We start from the raw sequence: 27,185 nt of genomic DNA on the forward strand, positions 1-27,185 counted from the left end.
GTTTGTTACCCGCTTCTGATGATTTGTACAACAGCGGTCCTGTAGAGCACCAAACCGCCGTGGAAAGACCGCCTTCGGTTTGTTAAGAGTTATGCTATGCTAACGTGACTGTCCGGCGTTCGTACTCTGAGTTTATATGTTGTCTTTGTCTTTGTTTTCTTTTTTTTTGTTTTGTTTTTTCTCCCCCCCCCCCCCCCCTTTCTGAGATGAACGAACGAGAGGAGAGCCTCAGACGCGTGCGGCTGGACCTTAGCTCTCTCCAAGCCGATCAGGAGTCTATGAGGAAAAGCCTGACAGTGAAGGAGCAGATAAGCAGCCAGTTGTCTCAAGAGCGTGACGGCACGCGCCACGCCCTGAGGTGCCTGCAGAACAAGGTACATCACAGAGATCCTTTCATCGCGGCCCAGTAAACGAGAAAACTGGGAATCGGCTTCATTTGAATCCTCCTTGTTCGCTTTATCACGACCAATATTCAATAATGTGGCGCGGTAGTTCCCAGCTCCTCCGAGGATTGGGTTTGTGCTGGAAATGAAGGATTTTGCTTCATTTGAATATCATTTAGGCTGAAATGTGAAATAGTGAATTTAACTTTTTATGGCTCCCATTGAATAATAAATGAGAACATTAAGGGGATGTGCTAATGATGACTATAATTGGGTTTGGGTTTTCCTTTAAGCACTTTTTTTTTTTTTACACAGTTTCTCACACTGAGAGATGTGGAGTAGCTTATTTGCAATGGACAAAATACTTTGCCCTTGACCAAAAAAAAAAAAAGTCACTTGTTTCATATTACTGTTAACTGCGTATCACTGGGTGACCTTCGTTAAGCTGTGTTTCTACTCGGAGTGAATATTTGAGAAAGATTGCGTAGAGGTTTTGGAAAGCGCCCCGTCATAATTGCTATACTAATGTGAGATTGAAACGAAGCGACCATGATCAACAGATCAGATTGAATACATGATAATGTGCATTAATAATTAATACCTGTCAAAATGGATAAATATCGAAACGGCCACTGAACGAATGGAGTAATTTGCAGTGAAGTGTTCAAGGATCGATAGGACCGTGTTTCTCTGGTATTGCGCCAGTATTGAATTCTGTTGTTTTACTCTGTCAGTAAAAAACCCGTGTGAAACCACAAGTTGAATATGCGCAGTTTTATTTAAAGACTCCGCAGAAACGCAGTTTTATCAATAAGGAGACGTTGGTCGTGGAAAAATACGACGTTTTATGCAAAGATATGCATGTTCACGTTCTTCTTCACTAAGGGGTTTTCTCTCCCTCATCAGATGATTTTATTCATGGCCAGTAAGAAATGTCTATGGAAAGTTTTTATCTTTTCTTTTCCTCCCGTGTAAGTAGAACAATGACTGCTAATAGATCTTTTTTTTTTTCCTTTTTTTTTTTTTTTTATTGGGCCTAGTAAATCCAGGCGCTCTGCATTTTAAAACGAGTACAAATGTTTTAGGAAACTTGAAAGGATTGTCATGTTGGTTTGAAGGGCGTTTAACCCGCTATCCCCCACTCCTCCTTTTCTCTCTCTCTCTCTCTCTCTCTCTCTCTCTCTCTTTCTCTCTCTCTCTTTCTCTCTCTCTCTCTCTCTTTCTCCTTCAGTTGCAGGCCAGCGAAGAGAAAGTTAATAGCTTGGGTTTAGAGGTCAGCGTGTTGAAGTCCAAATTACAGGAAAAGACTGAACAATCTCAACAGCTGCAAGATCAAATTCTCAAGCAGCAGGAGGTTTTAAGTAGGGCAAACGAAACTCTCAAAGACACCAGGAAAGCAGCTGGCAATAAGGTAAAAGGAGTCGAAAATTTCTTCTTTTTTTTCTCCCCCCCCCCCCCCACCCTTCTCCTTCTTTTCTTCTCACCCCTCTAAAAAAAAAAAAAGAAAAAGAAAAAAAAGAAGTCTGCTTGTGCACTCTCTCCTCCTCTGTGATGCTGAATTCCCAGGACGTGTTGTTTAGAAGAATATGGAGTCTGTTACACTAATTTCACAGTGTCTTATCTAAATATCACCACGCCGAGACAGCTCCTATTTGGGTTGGCATTCACAAAAACGAACACGGTACAGTATAGTTTCCTAATCACAGAGGACCGACTTTGTGTAGAGAAAAAACAGCTCAGCTCCGTCAAATCCAAGCTGGCAGAGGAGTTGGTATTTTAAGTGTTTTCTCTACACAGCAAAGCTGTCGTCTTATTTTTACTTTAAATGAATTTCAGATGAAGAGTCGGGGGTGGGGGGGGGGGGGGTGGTATCCAAGTGTGAAGTCTAAGATGAGTTAACCTAATTTTCCTTGAGACGGAGAAAATGTTTGGTGATATACGTTTAATTCAGCTGCTGCACAAGCAGATGTCTGTTCGAGCCCCTCAACCCTAAAATTGAGAGAAAACGTATATGTCTAGACGTAACCGTTCCTGATGGGCTTCAATTAATCTCTCCAACTTTTATCTTCAGATTTGTGCTAAGCAAACAATACAGCCATTAATTTCTGCGTGGGTCTTGTTTCTCTCACACATCTGGATTTGGTTTACTGTGAAAACATTCTCTCTGATCTCATATGTTGAACTACTGTAACTTTGCCACTGTCCATTTCCTGTAGAAAAAAAAAAGAAAGAAAGAAAGAAAGAATGAAAGAAAGACAAAAAGGGAAAGGCACTGCATAGTAATAGCTTTTATTCCACTTTGCCTCCGTGTTAGCACAGCTGAACAAATAGCCTGAGCAGTTTTGTTTGAAATAACTCCTTCTTCTTTTTTTTTGGTTCTTTTTTTTTTTTTGGTGCGTGTGTATCAAACTCACAGATATTTATTGCTTCAACAGCTCAGGAACAGACCCCCTCGTTTTCATTAGAAGAAAAAAAACGTATTTTTCTATTTGTTTGAATAGATTATCTTTTCCATGCTAGTAGAAGGATGAGGCAAACTTTCAAACAGTACGGGTCGTTTTTCAGGGCAAACCGTGACTAGTTTGCCAGAATCCTGCTACATTAATAAGGAGACAAAGACAACAAAGCCCGTGTTTTGTTTCCATGGTCCCAGCCTCCATTAAAGGAGAAAAGAAAGGGAGAAAGATAATTTGTCCCTCTGAAGTTAGTGCGCCTGAGAGGGCGGAAACAATAGTGCCTGCTTCAGCCAGAACGCAGGAGCAGTAGGGGACATGATGGATTCCATTCATAGCTCTCTCTCTCTCTCTCTCTCTCTCTCTCTCTCTCTCTCTCCCTCTCTCTCTCTCTCTCTGTGTGTGTGTGTGTGTGTATGTGTGTGCATTACCCAGCAGTCCCTGCTTCTAGCTGGCCAGAGAAGGATTCATTGGTGAGACCGGGGTATTATAGTTTTGGGTGATGGGGTGTGGAGAGGTGTGGGGGGAGGGGGGGGAGGGAGGTAGGGCGGGGGGAGCAGGATGACTTCGCACTTTTACCGAAAAATCCCATCTCACGCCCTTTCCCTTTTAAAGCGGTGGCGTTAGTGTTCGTGTTAGCGCATCCCACAAAACTTCATACCTCTCCACCAAACTCTTAATAATAAACTTGCTCACATTTTACCCTAAGTGTCGGATGTGTTTGTCAGTTACCTGATTTGTTTGTTTGTTTATGTGTTTGTTTGTTTTTTTGTTTCTTTGCATATTCCCTGTATTCTCTCCGTTTGCCTTTATTGTATGACTGCTCGTCAGTTGGGACTCTCACTGTCACTATTTGATGTCGGAAAAAACAGGGAGAGGGAGGGGTGATGAGACAGATACACAGTGATTGATTTTAAAAATACCTCCTCCTTGATTTTTTTTTTTTTTTTTTTTTGGGTGACTTCCTGTCCATAATCTCTGGCTTTTTATTGTTCTGAGTTGGTGTTGTTGAAAAGTTGAGAATGACTGAGCCACTTGGTGGGTGGTGGGTTTCTTGTTTGTGTTTATCCCTGTAGTGACATATGTTCCTGAGGTAAATAATCAACAAAGCCCATTGCCTGTCACAAAGTGGCATTGACACAACTTATCAAGAGTAGTGAGCAGTTTTTAGTAATACTGCAACATTACTTTTATGAGACTTTTCATCCGTTCTCTCTAATGCACTCTAATGTAATTTCAGATATCATTGACCTTTATATTGGGGTGAATGTTATATGAGGAAAATGAACAGGGCCAAATCTGCTTGGAACAGTGCTATTATCGTTAGCCCTTGTTTTTATGTTCACTTCATGCATTTTGTCTTTTGTCCTCTTTTCATTATCTCTCTCTCTCTCTCTCTCTTTTTTTTTTCCCCCAGAAATGCACCTGCAGTAGAAATCTCTCTCCTTTTTTTTTCCGCTAAAAGAGAAAAAGCCAGAACGTTTCCATTTATTTATCTTAGGGGGGTTTTAATGATATGTGTTCATTTGACATTTAATTTTGAACGCAGATGATCAGAAAAGGGTAAAAAGGAAATGAAGTGTATAATAACCACAAATACAAACAGCGTTGTTTCCTTACCCGTGCGCTTGCATTTCTAATGCAGATACAGAAGTTGATTTCTTTTTAATGTTTGATGAGAAGACTGCATTGCTCTTCCAGGAGAGAAGCACTCTCACACCTCTTTCTTTGTCATGGGGGTTTTTCCTGCTTTCAGATGCGGTTAATGTCAGTGGCTGTGCAGTGACGCGAAACTGATGTCAGACCTGTAAAAATAATGGTGGAATGAGCCTGTTAAATGTGCTTTGGAAGTGTGTAACACAATATATTATGCATGCATGAAATGTTCAAACACAATAGAATTATGCACTGCAAGATATGATACACTTCTCTCAAGAGCCGTCTGATGTACCTCTCAAACATTCTTTCACAGAGGTCCTCTTCTTCTTTTGTCTTTTTTTGGGTGGGTGGGTGGGGGGGGGGGGGTAACATGCTAAATAATGTAAACATTTAATAGTACTTTCCTGGACATGAGGGAGACACTCATAATAAACACTATGTCACGCATGTATTTATGACCATTCCTGAATCTGTAGGTTAGTCTAGATTTAACTTTGCTTACATTAAGCTGTCTGTCCATTTATAATTCATCTCCTATACACTATTTTAGGGGTATTTTGTGGCTTTTTAAATGAGACATGATATAAGAAAGAGAAAAGTCCTGTTGGTTCTGACTGTGAACAGTGGTCTCACTGTGAACACAGATGTCTCAGGTATTTAGATTCAGCAATGAAGGCATTAGTCTCAGACAGATGCCCAATACAAAAATGTTTAAGCTCTCCTCTGATTGATCTTTAGGCCACAAAAGCAATTATTCTCCCCGGTATGGCTTTGAAAAAACGGCAAAAAGCAGACAGAAATGCTAGAATTAGCGCAAATTGCAGACATTGGCGAGTAGTATTGGATGACAGGTTAGCCTTTAATGAGGGGGGGGGGGTAAAAGAAAAAAAAAGGCTAATTAAATCTCAGTGCACATTTGAATGGTTCTGTAACTCTGGCCTTCAAGGTTTGGAGGGGGGGGGGGGGGGGGGCTAACGGTAAAAAGTGGAGAATTATTTTATTTTGACTTTTTTTTTTTATTTTTTTGTGCGAAGTTGCCTGACGCTTCGTCATTTGAGACTTCTCTTCATGAGTCCAGGGTGAAGGTCAAGGAGCTATCTTAACTCCATCAATCCTGTGGACAGTTACAAATGACCCCTCTCTTTCCATAAGACACTCAATATGCTGAATGGGAGCAATACATTTTTCTGTGTTTGGACGATGGAGGGGAAATAAGAAGCTTTCATGTTGCACAGAGTGCTACTATGGTGAACCCTCTCTCTCCCTGTCTCTCTCTCTCTCTCTGTCTCTCTCTCTGTCTTTCGCTCTCTCTCTCTCTCTCTCTCTCTCTCTCTTTCTCTCTTTCGAAATGGTTCATTCACCTCGCGTGCTGATTGAAACTAATATCTCATTTAAAGAAACTGACTCCTCTTCGTAAAGCCCAAGATTGAAGATGTTATTGAAGGCAGAGATGAACTCTGCGGAATATAAAGAGGCTGATTAGAGCGTGCCGTGAAAGGAAAAGAAACACAAACACAAACACAAAAACAAAAGGAGAAGCAGAGTAAGGAAGAATGCATAAAACATGCAGCGCTCATCTGCACGCCTCACATTTTTTGAGCCGCATATCTGTAATCGTTTTCATTAGGTCCCTTTTATTTCCACCTCTTCTTGTAAATGGTTTAATTTGTAAAATCATGAATAAAAACACTTCATTTTTCTTTCCACCCCCCCCCCCCCCCCCAAAGAAACTGAATCATAGATTACGAGTGAATGTATTAGCCCAACAACTGGAAATAATTAAGAATGATTAAGTACAGATAAGTACTTTTTTTGCATTTTTTTTTTGTCGTTCACAGATTAACAGGAGAGAACATAAGATAGCTAGTGCCCAGAAGGCATTAGAAGAAACTAAAAAGCAGCTGACAGACTGTCAAAACCAGGTGAGCGGGATGATAGTCTTCTATTTACAATATAAAATTTGGAATGGCTGCTGCATTACATTACTGTATCTGGTATATTGAACCTTATCTGGAAAATTGTACTACCTCCAATAAACCTGTTCAGCATCATTACGGATGTCCTCGGTCTGGTTGGCTGTGTTCATATTGTGGTCACTCTAACAGACACAGAGACAGGGTTGTATGTTAGTTGTTGGTGATTACTGTTGTAGATAAGATTTGAAAAGCTTGTGGCGTGTTTGCAGTTGCTCCGGAGGGACGGTGAGGTAGAGAAACTGCAGGAGGAGAACTCAGAGCTTACCGCCCAAATGCGGAAGCGGTCCCAGGATATTCACACACTCAACAGTGAGAAAAGAAAACTAGAGATGGAGATGACTGTTATCACCGAAAAACACAGAACCGCAGAAGAAGAGGTACTCATGCCTTAGTGTGTTTAAAATCCACCATTTTAGGTCCTCAAAATGCAGAATCTTACAAGAGAAATTTAAGACAAAAAAAAAAAAAAGAACAGTAGCTACTTTAGGTAAATTAATATACTCTGGCTTTTGTAATAATGTAAATATTATTTAATATTTATAATGAGCATAACAAGACAGATATATACGCATATGTATTTATATGAGAGTTGGAATATCTGCGTTTTGTTTCTTTTCGTTCAGGTGAGCCGTCGAGATCAAGTCATTTTACAGCTGAGGACTGAGCTGAGAACAGCTGAAGAGAAATACCAGGGAGCATTGGAGGAGGTGAGAAAAAGAAGCATAGTCATATAGGAGTAGACGAGAGAATAGTGACTCCTCATGAGGAGGTGACAAAATCCAGGCCACTGGGACATGGTGAGTGAGCAGTGACTGTGGGATGGAAAGAAGAGGAGGAGAGGGGAAGGTTCAGTTGAGGTTTCAAATAAAGAGATATATTAGTTCTATAACGTTTCCGTATGAATGAATTTATGAGTTTCAAGTGTTTCTATGAGTAAGTTTATTAGTTCTAAAAAGGTTTCTGGCTAAGGAGGTGCTTGAGTTCGATGCAGCGTCGTAGCTGTCGGGGGGGGGATTTCACAGAAGGAGGTGTGTGTGTCCTCCCTGACCCTCTTGAAGCTTACCACCACCCATCTGTTTACCAGCTCATGAAAAATGCATGAGTATGTGTTTGGAAGAAGCGGAATAATTTTCAAATAATTTTCAATGTTTAGCCAGGCTATGAATACAGATGATGTTGAACTGTGGTGCGTTTTCATATGTGCGCGCGTGTGTGTGTGCGTGTGTATGTGCATGCGTTTGTGTGTGTCCGCGCGTGTGTGTGTGCGCGCGTGTGTGTGTGCCAGCTGGGCCTGCACGAGGCTGAGGTCAGCTCTCTTAATGAGAGACTGAGGAGGCAGCAGTCCCAAATACTGGAGCTGACTGAGACGTGTCGTCAAGGAGACAAGCAGCTAGACCAAGAGGGGCAGGAGAAACAGCAGCTCCTTAGCCAACTGCAGATCAGTCAACAGAAAGTATGGGTCAGCTCACACACACTGACACACACACACACACACACACACACACACACACACACACACACACACAAACTAACAATCTTGAGTTAGTAATGCAGATGAAGTAGATTCATTCACAGTAAGTTTAACTCTTGAACAGTCGTGCTGTCAGATGAGAGCTAGCTACTCGTCACACGCCAAACATGCCTGATTTAACTTGCTCTGTTAACTAGCTCTGTTACGACCCACATTAACAGTGGTGCGTTCTGATGATCTCTGATTTACAGATCTCTTACGTTTTACAGAAAAAAATAAATACTTCGCTTCAAAGTAAAGTCTTCCACCCTAAAGAAAAAAAGAAAGAAACGTATTGAATTAGAGAAGTTTATGATGTGTTATCTGATGTTGTGGGCAGATAAAGAGACAGACAGAGTTCGTGGATCAGCTGCAGAAGGAATTGGCTGCCGTACGGCAGAGTCACACTGTCGATATGGAACGCTGGAACCAGAAGAGTGTGCTGCTTCAGAGCCAACTGGAGCACAAATGCACCGAGCTGGAGCAGAACCGGACCCAGGTCATGCAGCTTCAACTGGACACCAGCGAGCTAAGGAACAAACTCAGTCAAACTCAAACCTTACAGCAAGAGACACTTGCAAAGGTATGCAGGAAACTCCAGGAAACCATCTCAACTATTAATTATGCATCTGCATGATCAAAATCTGCTTCCTAGCCTGAGGGCACAATATAATAACTACACTTAAAAACATATATTCATTTTATCAGTTTTATATCAGAGCGCATGCTTTGCATTTTGGGACGTGGACTTGAAAGGCATTTGGTGTAATGTCTTTGCTTTTTTTTTTTTTTATCTAAAACAAGTGACCTTGTGTTTAATTGATTTTTAGGAGATTCGAAACTTGTGCCGTTTTCAGATCATAATCAGGCAAGGCAGGATAAACACATTACTTGGGAAGGAATCGTTGTTATTTTACGTATAAAACAGCATGTGATGGACAGAAACGGAGAAAGATGAAAAGGGCCGGCAAATTTGATGCCGGGGATGGAAGGTCATTCAGATTCCTCCCAAGTCCCTGTTTATAAGCCAGTGGAAAGTGCCATTTTAACCACACGTTCTTCATTATAGTCACAAGAAAACCATATCAAAGTCATTATGCACATTCAAAGCCATGCATCAAGTGAAATAGAACCCCCCTGCACACACACACACACACAGAAACAGACACACACACACACACACACAAAAATGTCTTCAAATCCATGAAAACATCTTGGCAAGAATGTTATAATGCTATAAACTTCGAGGTCACCAAAACAGGACCTTCACAGAAGTCTCTTGGAATGTTAAATCATCAGAACTCAATTAGCAAGAAAATAAGATTGCTTTAGTGCTTGATCAAAATGATTTTGTTTGACTCAAAACACTGTTTAATTGTGCCCATTCTTGCTCTGGCTTTCAACATCAATTTCTGCTCGGAAGAAAGATGCATAGAATTACTCGAGGGACAGTTGCTTTAAACGCCAGACAAAAACATAACTGTCACTCTCATTGTTTGATCATCATGGTTCCATGATGCCTGATGTTTTAACAGAAATTTCAATGAAAAATCTATTTGTAGAAGAACGAGAAGGTTGTTGATATGCAATATTGAATAAAGCTGCTGAACGACTGCTTCTTTTTGATGCTGTGTTCATAGTTTTAGCTCCGGGTTTAAAATTAAGGGGTTTGAAAAAAAAAAACGTTCACAGACTGTGCCAATGTCAGAGACAACCTCTTTCTTCATGTGAAACTTCTGTGTCTTAAATTTTCTTAATCTTTCTTTCTTTTTTCATCCCAATCATCCTCCTCAGTTTGTAATTCGATAAATCCTTAACCATACATAATGGTAAGAGAGGCCCCCTCGTCAAAACACAAGAGCACGCTATGTTCCGTTCCCAGGGTAACTATAGCCATTATTATAACGACACATCGTGTTTACCCATAGTTTGAATTCCTTAAGGATTTGTCTTCGTAGTATCTTCTTTTTATATCTTCGCTCCATAGAAGGCTCCAGTAATGTTCACTATTCTGGCACATAATGTAAACCAAGACTGCGCAGATCCCCTGCTGGTTTCAAAATGACTGATCTACTTAGTCTATTCTAGCTAAGAAGCAGTCTAGCTGCAAAAGCATGAGGTTGAGGACCAGGGTCGTGTCGTAATCTAAACAAAATGGCCTGACTTTAAGCAAGTAACAGTCGGACAACTACCGACCTTGCGCTTTGAAAGTAAGTTCAGCGGCTAGACCGTCGGGTAAGAGCGGTTGTCTCATTTAAACGGAATCTCGTGTAATAAATTTTGGTTTATCACATTTGCCCAATCTTCTTATAATGCTCTTATAATGCTGCTTCTTAAATGCGTCCCACTAACAACATTAGATTGAATTATTTCTAAGATTATACTTAGCCTATTCATTTTACACAACACTTATTTAAGTAAATGGACTCACTATCTGGTCAAATACATTCACTTTGTGAACGTAGATGCACTTTAAAATCTGAATTTCCAGAACATGACACAATAACACAATGATTTTGATAATAATGTCTAACAGTAATATTGTCCTAAACCTGGTTCTCAGTTGTATGAAGGTATCATTTAACATTCCATGTTCTTTGTAGATGGAGGAAGATAAAGAGCTGCTGAGGAAACAGACTGCCGACATGTTGGTTCTTCAGAAGCAACTGGAGAAGAGTCTCGTCTGTGCCCAGTCTAACGCAGACATTTTCAAACAGAAATACACAACAGCCATGGAGAAAGTTCAACAACTGCAGGGCCAAATCCAAAGTCTAGAGGAGGATGTGCAGTTCTCTAGCAAGCAGGTGATTCTCTTTCAAAGATCACAGTCCTGTCACTCATAAATGTTGCATTTTGGGTCCTGTGCATACGGATGACTGTAAAACATGACGTCTTTTCAGTGTTCTCCTACGTGTCAGCGTGTTGATCTTCAGAACGTAAACGAGGAGGCTTAAACACGCTGTATGTTGTCCTTAACGTCATTTCACGCCATGCTGTGCTTCTTCATATCACGATGCGCTTTCTATGTGTGAAAACAAAGGTCCTGGAGGCAGAGGAAGTGGTCAATGGCCTGAGAGCTCAGATCTGCGGCCTGGAGGCTAGCTACGAGCAGAAAGTCAAGCAGATGGAAAATTCCGAGGAAGCAATTGACCAGTTAACGGAGGAACTCCAAACGGCCCTGGATAATCTAAAGAAGAGCGAAGACAGAACCCAGGAGTGTGAACGACAGATAGAGAGACTGAAAGTAGAAGTGGGCAGTCAACAAAAAAGGGTTAGTCATTAGAGATACAAGCATATTAAAACGCATCTCCTATTTTATGTCTTATATTGTATCTGATCGTATGATTTATAGCATATCATATCAGAACTTATAGGTTACAGGTCATAAGTAACGCCACATCACACCACAGATTTTAGTTCATGTAAAATCCACATGCTGTAAGGGCATACAGCAGTAATGCAGTTAAGCAGTTTAGTACATAGAGAATTTGTTAACGTATTTCAGATCTATTCACTCCCGTGGGTTTTATATTTTATTGTTTTGTTAGCTAAGTATCAGGATTTGTAAACCAGTTTAAAATGTAAAACAGCACAAAAGACCTTTAGGTGAACGAAAGAAGCAGGGTCTTTTGTTTTGGTCTTTTTTTTTTTATTTTAAGAATATTTACCTTATTTGGCAACAAATGAATCATTTTTATCTCGGAGAAATTTAATTTGTGTGAACTTAACTGCTGCCTACAAGGTCAGACTGGCGGAATGTAATTTTAATCAAATAAAATTTAATTTGTGTGTTATAAAAGAGTTACCGGTTTGAAGAATGACTGCATTTTATACTTTATTACATTCATTAATGATTTTGATTTTCTTGCTTTGTGTGGTTTGAGGGATATATTTCTGAACAGTTGGATGCTTCACTAAGTCTCAACTTTCAAATGTCAATTCTTTTGTCTCTCTCTCTCCCTCTCCACTGGCAAACTGGGTTTTTTTTTTCCCACTCTCAGTCACATCAGAATATAAATGTAATGAATATTTTTATATTAATACATGAATGTTAATGGAGATGAAATCAATTATGACCCTGGAAATCTTAATCAAGCACTTTTTGTGCATATTCAAAAGGGAAAAACTGATTTTATACCATGAGCATGGCTTTTAAATATATTATTTTTAATGTGATCATAAATATATATATATATATATATATATATATATATATATATATATATATATATTTTTTTTTTTTTTTTTTAACCATTACAGTTACATGTTCTGTCTTCAACAGATATTGGACCATGAGAGAAAATACACTGACCTCCAGCAAAATCTCACATCCTACCAGTTCACTCACAGTTATACTAATGCTGATTATGAGGCAGCACTGAGACAATGTGGTTGCTTTGAGAAGGTAATCAGTCAGCCTTTAATGACATTCATTTTCTCTGTATTTAACTTCAGTGCAGATCGATGGTCACGTGTAACCCCCACACTGTTGATACCAATACTGTGTGCCACTTGCGTGAGTATGGCTGAGTGCAGCTTTGTAATTCAGCCGTCTCAAATTTAGCACTTGTCAAAAGGCTTACAACCAAGGCTTTGACTAATATTTGTCTCATAAGCTTTCTTCACTTTCTCTCTTCTGACATCATCAAATCTTAAACTGTCCACTCATTTCCTCTGTGTTTGTTAATAGGAGTTAGCAACAGTGAAGCTGAAGTACAGTGAGGACGCCCAGAGGCTCACAGAGAGTGAGAGGACAGTGGTGCAGCTCCGTGCTGAGGCCCTGGGCCTCGGTGAGGAGCTGCGCAGGAAGGCCCAGGAGAACCAGAGACTTGAACATTCACTGCAGAACCTTCACATGGACTTAACCTCTGCTCAGCACAAGTACAAACAGGGCCTCAGCAAGCTGGAAGAGGATTTGGCCTGGCTACAGGAGGACCTCGGCCAAGCCAGGAACACCAGCTTCCAGAAGGACCAGGTAAAACTCAGACAGTAAAAAGGCTTAAAATGAGGTATTCTATTGTTCACTTATTGACGTGCTTTAAGAAGTTCGTATGTAAGTCTGGCATATTAGAGAATTACTGATCCTAAAGCATTTTCTCGTTTTGATCGGGTTCTCATGTCCTTATTATCACCCAACATGAAATGGTCAAGTGTTCCAGACAATGCCTCTGTTGTGTTGCGGTGAGTTCATCCATTGAGTCTGTCCCATACTGAAGCAATTAGATATTACTGAAATGATGACTGGTGCATTACTAGCCAGCCCAGAATAAAAAATCATGTCTGAAGTTAATGAAATGCTCTTTGTACACACTTTAGCCAAGGGTCACTCTTAGGCTTTTTCTCTGTCTGTCAAAAAGACAGTGATCCTTACTTGCTCTCAGACTATGAACAAAACCATTAAAGTACAATGTCTTGAAGCACCAGTAATTTAAAGAACTCAAAATACACGCAAGTTATTAGCAGTGATGTGGCCATTCCATTGCTGATCGGTACTTTAGCACAGTATTGGGTGAATGGTCTAGTCCTGTGTTAGTCATTTAAACCATACAGGTATGTTAGAGTCATACTGGTAACTTCTCTAAGCCTTAGTCATTAGCTCATCACGCTTTTGGCAGCTACCTGACTTTATTTCCTCGACCACACAGCATGAACAGAACAGCGGGAATAATTAAAAGGATTTAGTTTAAATACATGGATTTTTTTTTTTTTTTTTTTGGTTGAGGATGTGTAATAACATTTACCATTATTCACTCAGGCTTTGATTGTCTGACAGAAACAAATTAGCCCAGGGATTAATTTCAAGCAAAAACGTGCCAAGTGAATGCAATTGACTACACTGGCACGTGTGGCATTTTACAGTTACGGGTCTTTTAAATAACAGGGTCGCATTAAGACACACTTAAATCTACATACATAATGCATGTTTAGGATGGACTTCTTTTTTTTTTTTTTTTTGCATAAATACAAACCATAATGGGAGGGAATGTCAGTTACATAAATGTCATTAAGGTAATTAAATAGGGCTATTAATAATGTATCTGAGTACAAGTCACAAACTTAAAAACTACACGTGTTTTACAGCATAAATGTTTAATCTCTGTTGAAATTTTGATTTATTTTCACTAATCAAGTCTGTATTGCATGACAAGCTTTGCACTGAGCCTTTCATTAGATGTATACAAAACGTTTTTATTCTCTGGGTATGTGCCCAGGCCATTAAGCAGAAAGAAGATTTGCTGGTGAGAACTGAGACGGAGCTGGCGGAGACACGCAAGGCACTCGGGGAGAAGGTCCAGGAGGCGGAGGAGCTACGGGAGGAGGTGAACAGCGCCAAACGAGATAAACAGCAGAAAGAGAAGGAGAACCATGCCATGAGGAGGGAAGCGGACCATCTTGATCAGCAGCTGCAGGAGCTCCAGTCGCTCTATGCAGACGCAGGTAAGACTGATCCCAGAGCAGTTTGTTCCTGCCAACTGTTTGTCAGTGTCTCATTCGCAGAGGCTGATTTGTACCTGGAGAACAGGTAGACACATTTCTCAGCCAAGTCAAGACGTACATATGTTACTAGATGCAAACCTGGTGTGCTTCCCCGCTTTGGATAGAAGCCCAACACCCTCTCCATGTATTCCAGACTTAAACTGGCGAGCCTGACCCCTGTTTCCTTCTCATCAGCAGTAAATAAGCCATTAACAATGAACAAAGAAAGATGGCAACTGACTTCAGAGGGTTTTTTTTTTTGTTTGGTTTTGTTTTTTTGGAGTTCACACCCTTTGAGTTCCATCAAGTTGGGATGTTGGGCTGTGTTGAGTTCATTCAAAAACAGCTGCGAAGTTGCCTTTAATTTTTTAGCCGATCTAACTTTTTAATGTCCGTACACGACGCGCCTTTTTCGATCCAACACACAACATCCCATTTGAAACGCAATATCTACATTACTCATTGTAGGCTGTCATTTAGCAATGTGTTTCTGCTTATGCGGCATGTTTTTAATAGACTGGACAAAAACCTCTCTCCTACTCACCACATTGGAGGAAAAAAATATTGCAAATAGCATTCTAACATTTAATGCTTATAGTTTTAACCAAGCGTCCACAATTTTTTCTTTTGGTTTTGAAAGAGACACACATACACACCCACACACACACACATATACATATATAGCTGTATTCCAAACCATAAGCCTCTGCATGTGAAAGCTTTTTTTGTCTGTCACCATTGGCACAAACCTCCCAATGCATTATGTAAAACCAAGTAATAATTACTATTCCCAGTAGTTGAGTGATATTGATGCTTTGTGGCAGCATGTGTGTTTGTGTTTGCGTGTGCCTGTGTGTGTGTGTGTGTGTGTGTGTGTGTCTGGCTTGTCACTGGGAGAGCGAAAGAGTGAATTATTTAAACATTAAGACGTAATGGGGGGGAGTTGCTGATCACAACCTCAGGGACTTTATGGGCCACGTAGGCATGGCTCATTAGCGTCCCGCTAATAAAGTGTTAGAGTCCTATCTGCATTCGTGGGCTCTACATGTGCAGTCAAGGTCCGGGAGCACTGCCGACAGGGGAACACACACACACAAACACACACACACACACACACACACACACACACACACACACACAGAGCAACACGACACGCAACAGTCTCTGGGTGTCTTCAGTCCACGCCTACACTCTGAGAAGGTCGAGTCAATGAGGTCTCGCTCCAACCTCCGAGTTAATGCTTTGCGCGCCAAATTTGGCTTTTTTTTTTTTTTTTTTTTTTGCTCAAGGTCAAACATTCGCATTCCGTCCTGACAAACTTAGCCACACGTTACAATAGCTAGCCAGGCGCTAAAACTATGATTATTGAGCGTGTACATGTATAATTTATGCGTTGTGAGATTTCCTGCATCACTTTTGAGAGGAGACGTCTTGCAGGAGTGACTCAGGCTGCGCTTCCCCTGCGGAGGGACTCATATGAGTTTGTAATTAAGTGTAAGACTGGGGCCCGAGACTGCCAATGAGCCATATCTAGAGATGAAGACCATGCCTAGCGTCGACTTTCCCCCCCCCGAGATCGCATATGAGACGCAGGCGATATGATGGAGGCAAATAAATCTCTAAAGCAAGCAATATCTCCTATCTTTTAACACGCGTCTCTATATTTGAACACTCCGTTGCATATTCTGTGTATCACCCTGTCACATCCACTAATGCTTTACCCGTTTGCGTAACGCTCAGCCGGAGCCTTACCCAGAAGTCACGGCCACGGTCAACATCCGTGGTCCGTCAGTTGAGAGGTGAACAGGGATTGGTTATTTTTCACGCAGAGGTAATCAAAAACAGTGAGGATACACGTCTCGGTGGTCGTGGGGGAGCGTAAAAAAGATCTTTTAGGCCAAGGGAAGCATTTTTAGGCTGTCTTAAAGTAAACTCTTACATGACATATATGTGACACATCCGTGGGGTGTTCCTGCTGTAAGAATAGGTTTTCTATGGCCTGGCTGTAACGGTCAAGTCCCTCTGCAATAACAGCACACATACACACACACACACACACACACACACACACACACACACACAGACACACACATCTTTATATCCTAGTGGGGACTTCCCATAGACTTATATTTTATTGTAACTAAAGATTAATAACCCAACCCTAACTGTAGCTGTTACCAAAGAAATACTTTTGATACTTTTTTTTTTGTTTTAAAAATAAAGGCTGTATCATAAGGGGAAAAAATGGTGCTCCCAGGCGAGGAGCAGCAAAATGTCCCCACTGGGTCAGTTTTGTCAGATATTTATATGCTTGTGGGGACATTTGGTTCACACAATGCCATATGAACTTAAACCACACAGACACACGGGAAATGCAACACACCTTAATGATGGGCTCTGTGAGTCTGTGTGTGTGTGTGTGTGTGTGTGTGTGTGTGTGTGTGAGTGTGTGAGTCTGTGTGTGTGTGTGTGTGTGTATGTGCGCGCACATGCATGCAGTAATGATGCGTTGCTCTGGCAGGGCCGACTGTGGAGAACTCCTCATTTGCAGTCTCGAAGGCTTTTGTTGTGCGGCGTTGGCCATGTTGTTACGCACGCTGGAATGTCTCATTAAGAATTAACGTGGGCACCCTGACTCACGCCAGGAGATCACCTCCAACGCCAGACGGCTCTCCATCCCAAGCGCTTTAATTATCGGGAGTCATCTATCCCCTCTTTGTCCTCAGCAGGCCGGTTATGATCTCATTCTAAGCCCCACAGGGCAAGGTGCCTATGCAGGAGCCACCTTACCTCACACCTCAGTTCCTCATTACACACAAAACCAATGCCACTCAGTCCCTGTTTCCACATTCAGCTGCTTAGATAATCACAGCAAGACTCATGTATGAACATGAATGGCGTCAGTGTTTCATCGCTAGCGCCATGGCTTGATTTTTTCCTAGGTTACAGACATTATAGAGAATGTGTTTTTTTCTTTTTTGTTGTGTGTGGTTTTTTTTTTGTTTTTTTTTCCTAGCGCACGATGAAGACGTTGGTCCGGGAGTGCAAGAATTGATTCAAATCTTGTGGTTTCTGTAATTTTAAGCTCTTCAGGTTGCTAGGGACGGCAACATCTCAGCCACGCATAAGATTAGTTCATCTTTTTCATCCGCTCGCCTGTGTGTTCATTCCGGGGTGTCAAGGCAACGGCTTGAGTTGATGAGATACCCACAGATCCTCCATAACTTTAAAGCCTGTTAGACATAGCGGAGACATATTGATTTCCCCGCCATTTAAAATGTAAAATGTAAAGGTATTGGTTTGGTTTGATTGGAATTGGTGTTGACCACCCATAAGTGATGGATTGCATTTGAAAAAACCCCACTCTCTTGAGGGAGAGAGAGAAAAAAAAAAAAAGACATAGAAAGGGGGGGGGGGGAAAGGGAGATGAGGCAGGGACCATAAGAGTTCAAGTGGATGATTGAACCGTTGGGAGGAAGCAAGACCGAATCAAACCGAAACGATTGAGGACTGTCAAGAAAACCCTCCCTGACTTCAGCAACGGAAGTTAAGAGACTACCTTTCCTCCACGGCCGCTCCAGAAGAAATGGCACTAACCTCTTGGCATGGATGAGTGAATCCCTTACCTATCGCACAGCACTCACCACTGTTTTTATGTCTCTCTCCTCACACACTCTTGTGTGAGTGTACCATTGTACAGTTAATTGATGAAGGACATTCTTGTTTGATAGGAATGTTGGTCAAACCCATCCTTCCTCTCCCATGTATATGTATGAAGGTTATTGTAAATAATGTGGAAGGGTGAATGCAGTAGGAGCATGCAAAATTCATAGACGCCGGATAATTTGAATTTTTTGTTGTTTTCGGCTATAGATCAAAACCTTCAGCCACGGCCCGGTCTACATGTAAACACAGGCCTCGGTCACTCGCTATAGCTGTTGGGTGTTGATTTTGTATGATGGAGTCGGTCTGGCCAGCAGAGAAAAACCTGAGAAATAATGTGGTACGTGGAGGAATATAACTTTATGCAGTAGCCCATGCCTATCCCTGCAGAAAAGCTGCGTGCTGATTGGCTGGCAGTGACATGATTTATGATGTCGTTGTGCACATCACTGGCAGTGGGGCTAGCAGAGGCAAGAGTCTCTGCTGGAAATGATACATTGCGTTCTAATTGAAGAATCCTTAGTGCATCCTTTTCCACACTAAAAAAAAAAAAAAAAAAGGAGCTTTAAATGCAAATATTGCTAATATAGAAAATGTGAGAAATTAGACCCTTTATAGCGTGAATGATGAAGGAACAGCAACTTGCTAAAGGCAATCAGAAACGACTATAGTATGCAGAATGGCATATCGGAAGTGAGCTGGCTCCCTGCCCTGAGAAGAACACTGTTACTTCACTGCTATCAACTTATTATCAAAATGGGAGATTTCTCTTTCATCTTTCAGCCTTCGCAGTATAAAAGTCGCAACAGAATTGGTGGAGAAATAGATTGATTTTCTTATCTCAGTATATATTTATTATAGTTCTCATTTTCCTGATTTTCCTATTTTATAAATATTTCTCATTTTCCCGATTAAGAGACCCTCTGAGTAACTAACTTTCTCATCAGAATGATAGTCATATATTTTTCATGCCTTTTTTCATTATTATTATTATTCTAAATGGCTCTGCTTCTGGAAGGAGGGAGAGATATTCTATCCCTTTCACTTGGCGGTATAAATCTTAAAGATGATAGAATTGTCAGTGTGCTTTTTCTGTCTGAAACCCAGGAGTCGGCCAGAGCAAACTCTTTTCCAATACAACTAGATTACTGCAGATAATTGTGTTACATGGGGTATTGATCGAAAATTGTTGTACACCGGAAACATCTAAACACGCAATTTCGGTGTTCTCTTTATTGCTCTCCATCCAACAATAGGCTTGTTTTGGAGAAGCACCTTTTTAGAGGAACAAAAAAAAAAAGAAAGAAAGAAAGAAAGAAAGAAAGAAAGAAAAAAATTATGAATTATATATGTATCATACTAAAAGAAAATCTTGGGCTGAGACATCAGAGAAATTACTCCTTTACAAGAATCTATTGATCACGTTATATCAAAGGAGTATGTCTGACATAAGATTACCTGCCAGTTTGAACATTAGGTACACTGTTATAGCCCGGGGCAGTTGTAAGCCTGCCAAAGGCATTGTAAATAAGGCAGCAGAGGAGGCGGTGAGCGCCTCTGGCTTGAAACCAACTCCGGCTCAAGCCCAAAAGCAGAGCTAAACTTTATTTGATGCAATTTTTTAACCCTCGTTTGCTTGCATATGTCTGGGACGGACGGCGCGATTGAATTTAAAAGCCCCCAGGACGGTGGAGAGAGCGTCTCTCTGAAGCTGGGCTGATGACACCTATAGGGGCCGTTTCCCTATAGAAACCGCCCCTCCGCCCACTCTCCGTTCAAAGCCACGCAGATGTTGAGTTGTTGGGAGAGAGGCATGTGCTAAAACGTCGGGAACGGTCGGGCCGGAGCGTCCGTAACCGTACGCGTGCTTTATTCTCTGAGAAGCCAGTCAGAATTAAACATGGGGTTTTTTTTTTGTTTTTTTTTTATTTCTTTTTCTTTTTCTTCCCCCCTTTTTTCGCTGAGAATGACGGGCGAACGGCTTTTCATACAAGCAGTGAGATCTCTCCTGGACTGCGGAGAAAATGATAATTCCATCTCCAGCAGCTCTGCAGCCTTTACCTTTGTGTACTGAGCTGTTCTGTTAGATATCTAGATACAGTGGACTAGAGTCAGTACCGTTGTTTTGTTCTCTCTCTCTCTCTCTCTCTCTCTCTCTGGATGGACAGTGTTTAAGGGTTTTTGAACACACACACACACAGAATGTGATTTTTACACCAAAGCTGAATTTTTAATAACTTTTTTTTTTTTTAATTCTCACCCTTCGTTATTGATTATTTAGATTTTGAACAACATTTTACCTTGAGGTCCTGTAATCTAGTTTAGGTAGACTGTGAGTGTGAGTGCGGCTTGTGCGTTGTTAAATATTTAGTGATTTGTGTTGGCTCTTCAATTTCCTGCGGCTCCAATTTAAACAGTTTGGGGTTTTTGCAATGCCCATAAATTAATCATGTTTAGCTTTGGATTTTAGCAGACCTCCTTCAAACCTCCCACCAGTAGCACCTTAAAACACTCAAAACAGAGCTTGTCGAACAAAAACCAAAAAAAAAAAAAAAAAAAAACCCCTAAAAAACAAAAGCCCTTCAAACTGTCAGATACTCCATCATCATTATCGCCATTCAACAAAACCTTTGAAAAAACAACGCAATCAGCTATATATCCCCATCACAAAAAAATATATGTATTTATGCAATTATGGAACTTATAACAGAAATCAAAGTACATGGTGTAGGTTATGTTTTAATGCGTCTGTTAAGCAAATTGTCCCTCACTTAAAATCGGAGATAAAAATGCAAAACGAATCTATGCATGTTTGCCTAAAGCATGTGTTTTGTATGCATGCTCAATACATTAAATGCACTTAGTGTGGAACAATGGCTTTTATTTCATGTCAAATTTACAGTCTTGCTCACTGAATGTTGTGTTTTTTTTTTTCCCAAGGACCAAAGTAAAGAGTGCCATCTATTGATAGAAAATGGAATTTTTTTTTTTCTTTATTTTCGGTTATAACAAAAGATTTTTCTGCCGTCCTGAATACGTGAATAGGTGAATGCTGTGTCTCGTGAGTTGAACTATAAATTCTAAACAGACAATAATGTTTATGTCTAGCAAAACATTATGATGCCATTATTAATGACATACTGTCGGTTGAACAATTAATGCAAATGTGCGAACTGCAGGGAAAAAAAAAAAAAAAAGTTTAACTGAATCAAACATTGAAACTCGTAGATCTACATACAGTGGAAGTCTGCATGCATGCATGCGTATTTGTGCATGCGTCTACGCGTGCAAGTGGTGGTGTGTACGTCTGTCTGTTATAAAGCTTGTCGCAGTAGAGAAAGAGAGCAACGGAGTGAGGGAACATCATTTTTCTCTCTGTCCTTTGCTTTGGTCCAGGTTCAGTAGGTGAGGGGAACAAGGTGCAAGGTCGTCTCACCGCTGTTTTCTCTCTCTCTCTCTCTCTGTCTGTCCGTAGTCCAGGCGCTGACTGGTCAAGAGAAAAGGACAGAGTTTTTGGAGTGCAGTCTTAGGACTGCAGAGGAGCAGCTGAGTGAACTAAAGAAGAGTCACATCCAACTCACCACTGCACAAGAGCAGTTCTCCCAACTCCAGTAAATTATACACCCGCTTCTATCTCACTCCACTTCACTCCAATCTCTCTCTCTCTCTCTCTCTCTCTCCCTCTCTCTCCCTTTCTCTCTCCCTCCCTGCCTTCTCTCTCTCTGTCTGTCTTTCTCTCTCTCTCTCTCTTACGCACTCTCTCTTGCTCTCTTTCTCTTTCTCTCTCTCTCTCTCTCTCTCTCTCTCTCTCACACACACACACACACACACACACACACACCAATGTTCAGAGCCACTGCTCCCAGCTCCAGTAAGACTAGTTTTACCACTGCTACTTTTCCTAATCCTCTGTCTTTCGCTTGCACTCTTTTTCTATCTCCCTATCCAGTTCCATCTCATTCACCTTCACACTTTTATTCTTTCACACACTGTTGTTGTTGTTGTCGTTCTATCGTTGATTTTTTTTTGGTTCCCCATTGTTCTCACATTGTTTAAAGGTAAAGTGTTATTAGCTTGTTTATGTCTCGAACAGTCCCGAACGGTGGAGTGAGGTCAATGTTTTCTCGTCCCATCTGTGTGTGATATGAGTGGGGTGCGTCAGCAGCATGTGTGGATATACGCGCTGATATTAAATCTCAGCAGGATCTCCTGTAGCTAATGCCTTGCCCTTTGGAGTCTTTAGTTTGATCTTCATTGGCTTGGTGACTTAATCAGTCTTATTGGGGATTTCACTGGCGTTTCATTTTTTTTTTTTTTTTTTAACATTGTTAACATGCACACCGAGTACTTTCTGAGTATTCCTGCTTGACAAGAGCGCACAAATGTTAATTATTAAGCCAAGCATGATGCAAAATGTGTTTCAGCTGCAGTTTGGGAAACCCTTTACCCTACCCTACGCTTTCTCCCTCTCCCTCCTTCTCTTTCTTTCCCTTTATATTCTTTCTGTCTCTCTGTCCCTCTCTCTCTCTCTCTCTCTCTCTCCCTCTGTCGTTCCCTCTCTCCCATCACGTGCAAACTCTTCTTATTTCCCCTTGATAGCAATTACAAGTCCTGCTTTTGGCAAGACACAGACTGTAAAGGCAGCCTTATGTAGTCCAATCTGTTTCCATTACTGCAAGTTTTCTGCTAAAATGCAAAGCAGGCCAGCACACACATGCGGCAGCGCGTTTGAACCTGCGTACCTCCCACCTCTCTCTCAGGCCAACTCAAATGCATCCTGACATATCGTTTTATATTATTATACCCCCCCGCCCCTACCCGCACCGCCCCCCCCCCCCCCCCCCCCCCAACACCCCCTCACCCACCCACCCAGATGGCTTTCACATGTGCCTGAGGACTTAGCGCCCAAAACCTTCTATTAAAGCCATTCTGTTGTGAGCATTTGGTGCAATTATTCATAAAGCACCAGTCATAGTGGTGCAACTTTGTGAGACCGCTCATACAGGCTGACTTGCTATGTCAGAGTGGGCACTAGGGCTGTGTATTTAACTCCATTTTCCACTTCCCTATGACTTTGCTAATGCGGAGGAGAGCAACGGAGCGCCTTCTTTCTTTCTTTCTTCCTTTCTTTTTTTTTCTTTTTTTTTTTTTTTCGTGCCCCACGGAATGTCCAGTAGAGGTTGTGGAAATTGTAATAATTTGTAGTATTGATCCCTTTGCCACGGCAGCCAGTTCCCATTGTGCCAGAGCAGAAATAGACACTTCATCGATTGCCTCTTTACAGCCATACTTCCAGGGCTGGGAATGAGCCTACCCGCGGCTCCGGGCCCATTGTTTGCCATGCCTGGAGATTTGAATGACCTCTGATAAAATCGTTCCACAACCTCTCAGACAACGGAAACTTTGTTTAAACCAGAATACCAGAGTTCCATTATGGCAGGTGTTGTGCTTTGTGATTATTATGCTTTGTGAGGGTGCTGTTACGGAATGCTTTTAAGAAGTGGTCATTACGTTTGATGGTGGACGTTGAAGTTATAAACTGATTGAATGTCCATTAAAGTGCGTATATACTGTGAGAGGAGCAGCGTATTTTGAACGTGTTGTATGATTCCAAATAGAGAACGAATCGTCTAGATTTGCAATGCTGTTTTTTTTTTTTTTAAACTCTTATTGACTCCTGGGCAGTATTTTACTGTTTGTCTCAGACTACAACACGCATATCTCTCTGTTTTCACTGCACATGTTCTTTGTTTGTGTATGTGTTTGTGTGTGTGTGTAGACAGATGCTGGCAGAAATGAAGACGGAGGCCAGTGTTTGTGAGTGTTCTCTTCGGAAAGCCCTAGAAGACGCTGCAGAGCAGCAGAGACAACACCGAGCAGAGAGAGATCAGGACAGAGAGCTAACCCTGCGTTTTTCACAACAGGTAACATGCACTGCCACACACACACACACACACACACGCACTCATACACACACACACACATACACACACACACGCACGGTCATACACACACACACACACACACATACACACACACACACACACACACTCACACACACACAAACGCATACACACATTCACACCTAATGTGCTCTGTCAGTAAAAACTAGCAGAGTCTGTTCTTACACCCCTCTCTCACAGTCATAAAGGTCATATATGTTCAAGGCTGAAAATTCATAGAACCTTTTCACCACACACACACACACACACACACACACACACAATCACGCACACAAATGCACACATATACACACATACACACACATACACACGCACACAAATGCACACATATACACACTGACACAGTGTGGGTCACAACCGTGACTTGTTTGTTTATTTATTCATGCCCCTCAAACCCCTGTCGACACCCATCATCTCCCCAGCTGGAAGTGCAGTAGCGGATTTAGAATGTTCCAGACTGATTAGTACAGAATGTCATATGGCAGAACAGGGATTATCTAGCTCTAATATGAGAAGACTAACAGTGCAAAGGTACTTTGGAAACCTAATTCCAATGTGTAATATTTCATAATGTTCTACATGTGGGGAATCTGGTTTGATAACTGGTGTCAGGTAGACTTTCACAAAGGCAGATTCTTAATTAATCCAAGACTTGCGAATTCCTTTGAAACGATTTAAATTCTCTTCAACTTTTTTTCTTCTTCTTTTTCTTCTACTTCTTTTTCTCCTTCCTTTTTTCTTCCTCTTCTTTTTTTTTTTTTTTCTTTCTTTCAACTGGAAACTTCAAGCCTTGAATAATTCAAGCAGGTATTTTCTATCTCTTTGCAGAGTAATGTGGTTAAATATGCTGAGGTTCAGAAACTCTGTCGCGTTGAGGGAAAGCCTGGTAAAGCTTAAGGCTTTCTGATGGGAGAGATTTCTCTGATTTTTCATGTGCCGTTTGCTCTCTGATGGACCTGCGAGTGCTGCTTAATTACCTCAAGCCACGGCGATGTCTCACCCAACCGCACAGAACTGTGACGCATGTCACGGAGTCACCTGTGAGGAGGGGGGAAGAGGAGGAGCCGTTCTAACGAGCCGCCTCACACGGGCCGCGTCCGACGCCTCACGCCGTTCTTTATCCATCTACTTTTAATATGTTACTACATTTTTACATCCTTCTGTTTTTTTTTTTTCGTTTTTTTTTTTTTTTTTTTTTACACCGCTAATCCGTTTCCTCTCTTTGTTTAACCAGAAAGGCCGAGCTGCTCCCGCGCCGCTCCGGAGCTAGGTCAGCGCCGTATGGAAAAAAGGCCGACGCCCGGATGAAACACATTTATATTTTACCACAGCTAGCGGTATGCACGCGGCTCAATTGAATTTATCCCGTCTATTTGACTCTCGTTTATTCAAACGCCATCCGTATCTGTGCTTATTTTAGGCAAAATTGCCACCTTTATCGCTTATGAATCATCGTATCGAACCCTTTGAGGAAAAAAAAAAAGACAAAGCGTCTCCGGTTAGCAGATCAAAGCTTTTAAATAGTAAAAACAGCAACTGGCTTTGTAGGCCAGGAGGATAAATCTATATTACAAATTGCTTTTGTGAGAAGTGGATGAGCAGCCGATTTTGTAGTATTGAACTTTCGTCCTATTCAGTGACCACAGTGGGGGAAAAGGATACTGATCCCCCGGCGGATCAATACAGGCGGAGGAGCCGCGCCGTGCGCTCTCGCCTCTACGGTTTTATGAAAGCCTTAGCCACTGAGCACCTCGCACACACACACACACACACACACACTGTGACTGTGTTCATTTGTAGACACTCTACCCCTGACCCAGGTTGGTTCACTCTGAGAGTTTGTAATCAGTGTTGGTTGTGATGCATACATCTCTGTTCTGGGCACACACACACACACACACACACACTGTATTGCTTCATTATATGTAATGAGTTAATTGGATATATACTGTCAAGTGTTTTTTTTTTTTTCTTTCTTTCTTTCTTTTTTTTTTGCCCAGAATGTGTAAAGCTGTTTTTCTCTCCCTCTTTCTCTCTCCCTCTCTCTCTCTCTCTCTCCCCCTCTCTCTCTCTCTCTCTCTGCCCCCACTCCCTTGCTCCTGCCTGGAATGGCATCATTATTCCTGAGAGCCCAAACCGTCACATCAACCGTCAAATTAGTGCGTCGACATTTTAATGATTCACCTCATCTACCAAATAAAGCATGCCCATTGCCTCATTATTGATCTTCATTTGCTCTGATTGGTCCCACTCAGTGGAATAGAGCCTGAAATGGCAGGATTTGAAAATCCTTTGGAGACGCTCAGTGGGCAGCGTGTGTGTGTCTGTGTGTGTGTCTGTGTGTGTGTGTGTGTGTGTGTGTGTGTGAGAGAGAGATCTGTATGCCGACTAAATGTTTACATGATTACTCTGTTCCTGACAGGCACGCTGTCACGTGAGCACGCCAACCGTGTCCCTCAGCCCTCTATTAATGAACTGTGCAGACTGGGCTTTGGGGCATCGTAAAAAGCCCAGCCCTGTGCCGTAATGGCCTCAAACATAGCCATTATCAACACAGTCATTACACGCACAGATATAAGGCCACGGTGGGAGAGAGAGAGCTTCTGCCCAACACAAGGGGCTGCTGGGATACATGCTCATTGAGCTAATTTGACTAATTAAAGGTCATAAATGGGTCTGCTTAGACACTGACCGCCTAGCCGGGCATCCTGATTTGCCGGTTTAATCGAGTCTCGTCCATAAGTCTTGGCGCGTTCGAGCCATTTCGCATCCGTCTGATTTGGTTGCAGGTGGAAAATGAGATCTTTCGCCATTTTTTTTTTTTTTCGTTTAGAAAAGGATGGCTCTAACATGGAAAACGGCTACTCAACGCTAGTCGCGCTGTAAATTTAGCCGGGGCCGGGCCGCGCCGCCACGTTTAACGTAAGCGCACGTGTTCCGGAATATTGGCCATCTGATGACGGAATACGCCGGAACACATCCTTCAGCTTCCCTGCGACAGTTTTTAATTAGACAATCACATTGGAGGTAATAATCATCCGCTATATGGAATCATCTCTCCGTCCCTATGAAATAGATTGTTTCTCTTTTATGTGAGTGAG

General features: G+C 41.7%; 1 protein-coding gene across 1 annotated transcript in view; it reads left to right on the forward strand.

Moving 5' to 3' along the window:
• The window catches only part of LOC115806677 (trichohyalin-like), a 102,593-nt gene that overhangs the window by 44,543 nt on the left and 30,865 nt on the right, over positions 1-27,185 (forward strand). Inside the window, exons 11-24 of the mRNA XM_030767538.1 lie at positions 207-374; positions 1,615-1,794; positions 6,334-6,417; positions 6,681-6,848; positions 7,095-7,178; positions 7,757-7,924; positions 8,322-8,564; positions 10,585-10,785; positions 11,022-11,252; positions 12,264-12,386; positions 12,672-12,956; positions 14,194-14,419; positions 21,597-21,732; positions 23,901-24,045. Of these exons, the coding sequence (XP_030623398.1) occupies positions 207-374; positions 1,615-1,794; positions 6,334-6,417; positions 6,681-6,848; positions 7,095-7,178; positions 7,757-7,924; positions 8,322-8,564; positions 10,585-10,785; positions 11,022-11,252; positions 12,264-12,386; positions 12,672-12,956; positions 14,194-14,419; positions 21,597-21,732; positions 23,901-24,045 (2,442 nt within the window). The remainder of the gene's footprint in view (positions 1-206; positions 375-1,614; positions 1,795-6,333; positions 6,418-6,680; positions 6,849-7,094; positions 7,179-7,756; positions 7,925-8,321; positions 8,565-10,584; positions 10,786-11,021; positions 11,253-12,263; positions 12,387-12,671; positions 12,957-14,193; positions 14,420-21,596; positions 21,733-23,900; positions 24,046-27,185) is intronic.

The sequence above is a fragment of the Chanos chanos genome, chromosome 3 (genome assembly GCF_902362185.1).
Source record: "Chanos chanos chromosome 3, fChaCha1.1, whole genome shotgun sequence".
NCBI classification, from domain to species: Eukaryota; Metazoa; Chordata; class Actinopteri; order Gonorynchiformes; family Chanidae; genus Chanos; species Chanos chanos.